The sequence below is a fragment of the Spea bombifrons genome, chromosome 12 (genome assembly GCF_027358695.1).
Source record: "Spea bombifrons isolate aSpeBom1 chromosome 12, aSpeBom1.2.pri, whole genome shotgun sequence".
NCBI lineage: Eukaryota > Metazoa > Chordata > Amphibia > Anura > Pelobatidae > Spea > Spea bombifrons.
In genome coordinates, this window is record NC_071098.1 from 130285 (window position 1) to 136528 (window position 6244).

Sequence of the window (6244 nt, forward strand, 5' to 3'; positions counted from 1 at the left end):
TCTGACAACAAACCCCGGCGCACAGCAGCTGTTGCCGCGTTTCACAAGGGAGCGGTATCGGAGGTCTTTAACAGACCTCCGGCTCCCTTGAGTGATTTTAAGCCGGGTTGAATTACATTACTGTCCGTCTCTGGAGGGGTGCCGGGTGCTGCAAGTTGGCACCCCCTGATGAGCGGCACCCGGTGCGGACCGCCCCCCGCCGCCGCCGCCCCCTGGAGTGTGGCGCCCTGTGCGGTCGCACACCCCAAAGGTCGGCCCTGCCCTAAGGGGCCGGGAAGCCCCCACCAGGGCCGGCCTTAGGGGTCTGCGGCCGCACAGGGTTTAAATTAAAACATCGGGGGTTTTTTTTTCAACTTTATTTAACATCCTCCATGTTAAATAAAGTTAAAAAAAAACCCCGATGTTTTAATTTAAACCCTGTGCGGCCGCAGACCCGTAAGGCCGGCCTTGGTGAGGACTTCCCGGCCCCTTAGAGTGGCGGACCCGGTCGCAGTTGCGGCGGGCTTAAGGGGCAGGTGCCCCTTATGCCCTGCGTCAATGCGGCCGTAGGTAGGGTAGGGGCCTGGAGCTGCAGCTCCATCAGCCCCTAAGTCAATGCGGCCCTGCCGTGGCCCGGCCTGTCCGGGCCTGCGTATAACTAATCCCGTCCTTATAACCCGTTATATCCCTGTATATTCCTCATATTATATATTATATACTCTCCGGCTGTATAACTAATCCCGTCCTTATAACCTGTTATATCCTGTATATTCCTCATATTATATACTCTCCAGCCGTATAACTAATCCCGTCCTTATAACCAGTAATATCCCTGTATATTCCTTATATTATATATTATATAATCTCCGGCCGTATAACTAATCCCGTCCTTATAACCCGTTATATCCCTGTATATTCCTTATATTATATATTATATAATCTCCGGCCGTATAACTAATCCCATCCTTATAACCCGTTATATCCTGTATATTCCTCATATTATATATTATATGCTCTCTCCGGCCGTATAACTAATCCCGTCCTTATAACCAGTAATATGCCTGTATATTCCTCATATTATATATATATATATATATATACTCTCCGGTCCATATTACTAATCCAATCCTTATAACCCGTTATACCCCTGTATATTCCTCATATTATATATTATATACTCTCCAGCCGTATAACTAATCCTGTCCTTATAACCAGTAATATCCCTATATATGCCTTATATTATATATTATATACTCTCTGGCCTGTATAACTAATCCCGTCCTTATAACCCTTTATATCCCTGTATATTCCTCATATTATTTATTATATACTCTCCGGCCGTATAACTAATCCCGTCCTTATAACCCCTCATATCCCTATATATTCCTCATATTATATATTATATACTCTCTGGCCGGTATAACTAATCCGTCCTTATAACCCGTTATATCTTGTATATTCCTCATATTATATACTATAAACTCTCCGTCCGTATAACTAATCCCATCCTTATAATCCGTTATATCCCTGTATATTCCTCATATTTTATATTATATACTCTCCGGCCCATATAACTGATCCCGTCCTTATAACCCGGTATATTCCACATATTATATATTATATACTCTCCGGCCGTATAACTAATCCCGTCCTTATAACCAGTAATATCCTGTATATTCCTCATATTATATATTATATACTCTCCGGCCGTATAACTAATCCCATCCTGCAGAATCTTGCGGATTCCACATCTTTTATCTGGTTTAGGTAAAAATTATTTGAAGTCTGAATGGACGGCGTTTTGTTCTCTGCAGACATTCACTTTAGTGAATACGTTCCCATCAGCCGTGGATCAGGCGGTGATGTTTTGCTGCCATCTTGTGGCTGAAGAGAATATTTTCTACAGATCAGTAAAGATAAAAACGTATATAACTGTCTAATAACCCCCAGCTCTCCCTCCCCAGTGCAGGAGCGGAGCCCTTCTGGTTACCCCCTCGTTACTGGCCTTCGATGCAGGTATCATTACCCAGGAAAGAGTGTGTGTATATATACTGGGGTATAATTTAATGAGGTACCTCCTTAGTGTCTCTGCTGCTCTCTCCTTACTGATGCTGTTTTCCCACTCATTGAATGTTTCAGACCAAATATTGGTCTTCATCCCAACATCCCCACAAACCCTTCATAAAATTGTCAGCTCTGAGGCTGCGAAGCCCGCTGGCTTCCCTCCCAGGAGTCGTTTCTATGTGTCTCAGAAATTATGTTATCTGCAAATTGTGTGACTCCACATGCCCCGGTTTAGTTTGGCCAGTCCCATTTTGGCCCCCAAATCCCTGTGCCCTTTTTAGTCCCCTGATGCCCCTGTTTCCAGGAGGTCAGAATGTTTGCTGGGTATGAAGGTATCACAGTATTCTCCAGCCCTAAAAGCCCCGATAATGTGTATAGAAACAGCAGGAAACGGCTTTATTCATTAAACGGGATAAATAAAAAACATTCTTCTTCTTCTAAATGCCCCATTCAGTAACACGCAAATAGCTCCACCCCAACAACACCTCTAACCACATCCACTGGATGATCTTAACTGCTGGACCACGCCCCCTGTGTTTGCATATTTTTATTAAGAAGTTGTCACTTCCCATTATCTTAGATATTAACCCTCGCTGGCACCTGATGCTCATCACTGCTGCCCAAAGCCTGAAATGTTCTCCGGACTGATCACTGGTTCCAGAGCGAGCAGATCCCGGACACGCCGCTCGGATCCCACAATGACTGTCACTGAATGAAATGTCCACTAGTGCTTAAAATACCAGCTTCGGGTTCCTTGTCTGGGACTGATGGGATTTTATCTTCTGAAGTTCTTCCAGATGCATTTGGTAACATTTTGTTAGGTTGGTCAGCGCTGAAAATCGATGAAGAACCTGATCCATCTGTATTAAAAAGAAAAATCTGTGTTATTTTTCCAAACAGACAGGGTGGCCATTAGAACCAATGTCCAAAATGAAGCCACTACAGGGAAGGCGTGATATGTTTTCCTGTTCTTCTGTTACGATAGAAATTGCTCTGTTGAGTAAACTTTGTCTAGAGAACGGCTTTGAGTTTCTGGCAATATATCCTCAAATAAACATACATGGATACCTACACGCCAGGCCTTGGTACCACATGGATACCTACACGCCAGGCCTTGGTACCACATGGATACCTACACGCCAGGCCTTGGTACCACATGGATACCTACACGCCAGGCCTTGGTACCACATGGATACCTACACGCCAGGCCTTAGTTCCACGTGGATACCTACACGCCAGGCCTTGGTTCCACATGGATAGCTATGCAGCCAGCTCCAATCACAGCTGTTACCCACCTTTGTCCATCTCCCCCCGATGTTACCTCTTCATTTAGGGCATCAATCAGAACTTCAGACCATCTTTTGGGTTCATCGTCACATGTCTTTTTTCCCAATGAGCATTCAAATTTCTTTGAGTAATTTCCAACTTCCTGGATTAAATATTTTATTAAAAACGTTAAGATTTGGTATTTATTCAGAAGGCGTCTGTGACTTCAAAATATTTAGATTTACAACAAAGGCAGGTTATGAGCTTTTACATGAATACTGCAACTGCTGGAGGGACGCTGGAGGTGCACGCTGGCTGGAGGGACGCTGGGGGCGCACGCTGGCTGGAGGCGCACGCTGGCTGGAGGGACGCTGGGGGCGCACGCTGGCTGGAGGGACGCTGGGGGCGCACGCTGGCTGGAGGGACGCTGGGGGCGCACGCTGGCTGGAGGGACGCTGGGGGCGCACGCTGGCTGGAGGGACGCTGTGGGCGCACGCTGGCTGCAGGGACGCTGGGGGCGCACGCTGGCTGGAGGGACGCTGGGGGCGCACGCTGGCTGGAGGGACGCTGGGGGCGCACGCTGGCTGCAGGGACGCTGGGGGCGCACGCTGGCATAGTTTCACTAAATCAATCAATATTTTACCTTTAAGGTATCCGTCATCTGGTATAAAATATTCTTCCAGATTCCCAGCTCTGTCTCCATACAGACGCTCTCTTTAATCAGGATCTAAATGAGGGTGAGATGAGACGATCAGGACAGTCTCCTCTGCCAGCACTGCCGGTGACGCGGGCTGGTGTTATAATCCTGCCGGCTCCGTGCTAAGAAGATTGTGCCTGTATTCTACATTATGTTTGTTTCAGATTTTTTTTCATCATTATTTCCTTCTCAAAAGTCCATCAGAAAATAAATAGATATAAAAAATATTTACTTCCCAACAAAAAACATTTGAACAGCAAGGAAGCATCGTGATGCGCGTGGATTTCATCACAGAATAGTTTTGCCTAAATTAAAAAGCAAAAAAGATGAGACCAACGGCAGGAAAAACGGGCAACTAGACAGGCCGACGGGGTCTGATCTGCCAGCAGGTTCTATATTTCTAAAAATAGGATAAATAAATATTATCTGAAGATTTTTGCCCGTGGCATCACCCAGGACTTTCCACTGTTGGTGGCTTTTGTACCTTTTGTAACTGAAGATGTTCCGCGATGTGGGCTTCAGCCACGGATGCTTCTCGGTGCAGCTGCTCCTGCAGGGCCATAGAGTCCGATAACCAGATTTTCAGTGATTTTCCTCGCTGCAACCAGAGCTTCAGCTGCGTCTGAGCGCGATGAAGCAAGTAGTGCCTGCCGATACAAAAATATACAGCATTACACCATGCAGCGCCCAGGGAGAGGCCACGGAATAGCAAACCACTGGATCCCCTTATCCAAAAATCGAAAGAAAAGTACCTTAATTCCACATAAACCTTAGTATGCTCAAACTTTTCAAGAAGACCCCGGATCCTCTCATTCTCGTGATCCTTTGTAGGGTTCAATCTGTAGAAAATCTGTTTCTCGAGGGAATCGATCACCATTTGGATCTTCTTCAGCTCCTTCTCGGCGTTCTGTAGAGTGTAATGATGTCAGGGAGGCCTCTGCATGACCCAATATCAGTTCCAGAACACCCCCTGCTCCGGGGCATTTACGGGTATCCTCATGTTTAAGAAGCAGTTTGTGGATATGCCCCAGCAACGGTTGATGCCCCCGTTTCCTACCTTTAGTTAGTGGATATGCCCCAGCACCAGTCGATGCTCCCGTTTCCTACCTGCAGTTTGTGGATATGCCCCAGCACCGATGGCGGCCCCTCGTCTATATGATCCACTTCAAACAGCCAGTTGTTGAAAAGGGCAACAAAATTCTCTGCGTTCTCGATGCTGGCGACCAGAGGTGAATTCGCTTTGCTGGAGGGAGAAGAGGACGTGGAGTTACCGCAGGAATTGAGATGAGGGGGGAGATGCTCTGCTAAATAATAATTTCTTACGGCCCAAGAACAGAGCCCGGCGTCACAAGCCATGGCGGCTCTCACGGGGAGACAGAGGGGTTTCCAGTAACATAAACCGGTTATTTTATAGTTTCATAAAACTACTAAAGAAATGTCAATTTCAAGAATAGAAAAAATAAGAGTATCAACAAAGTAACATCAGACGGCATCCCGCAGAACGGGTCCAATATTCATTACAAATACACAGACGCATTGCTTAGTGAGCCTGCCCCCGTTACACTCTCCGTGAAGCTAGACGAGGGACTTGCGGTTGCCCGGCTTCATTTCATTCTGTTGGGTAAATAGGTAAATGTTACTTTCTGCCCCGAGCAGGGCTTCACTGGAATGCAGGGCAGGATCCGCTCAAACCCGTGATTCTCGTTCCTTCACACATCAGAGGTTTGCGGATTTAGTCACTGGGGTTGGGTGATGGGGGCTGTTGGGATTTTGGGGTCTCATCAAACACAGAAACAATACTTTTCCCCACAAACTTTATACACCTACATTGTCTCGTCACTGGACTTTCTTCCCTCTTTCTCCTTTACCTGGAGGAAAACAGACAAGCAAATCAATGCACATCTGTGACCAATTCTAACCCGGTCATCCATGCTCCACAAATGCCATGTGTCACCCCCACGCACGCCCTGGGCACCCCCCCGAAACACATGTGAAAAATCACGTACCTTTTCCTGAATTTCAACAAATTCATCCAGTTTTACATAAAGGAAGATGCTCAACAGCCACAGAATCACAACTGAAAACACTGATGAAAAAAAGCTATCAATTACCCCAAAAAATCCAAAATAGTCCATTTTATCCCCAAATTCATCAAGTGAAATGTCGTTCAGCAGAATTCTTCGTATGATGTCACGCACACACGTGATTTCATAATTCTTTTACTCACTGAACCCAAAT

The 6244-nt window shown here is 46.2% G+C and overlaps 1 protein-coding gene across 2 annotated transcripts; it reads right to left on the bottom strand.

Annotated features, from left to right (window-relative positions):
- Positions 1-2416: 2416 nt before the first annotated feature.
- LOC128469837 (uncharacterized) lies at positions 2417-6244 on the bottom strand. Of its 2 annotated transcripts, none has more exons than XM_053451632.1 (8): positions 6013-6244; positions 5834-5874; positions 5114-5249; positions 4759-4913; positions 4491-4653; positions 3953-4036; positions 3365-3472; positions 2417-2903 (listed from the first exon to the last, which is right to left on the bottom strand). In XM_053451632.1, the coding sequence occupies exons 1-8, from the start codon at positions 6139-6141 to the stop codon at positions 2775-2777; spliced, it is 945 nt and encodes a 314-aa protein (XP_053307607.1). In that variant the 5' UTR covers positions 6142-6244; the 3' UTR covers positions 2417-2774. The 2 variants fall into 2 exon arrangements, with proteins under 2 accessions (XP_053307607.1, XP_053307608.1); XM_053451633.1 differs by having other exon boundaries at positions 2752-2903; positions 3339-3472.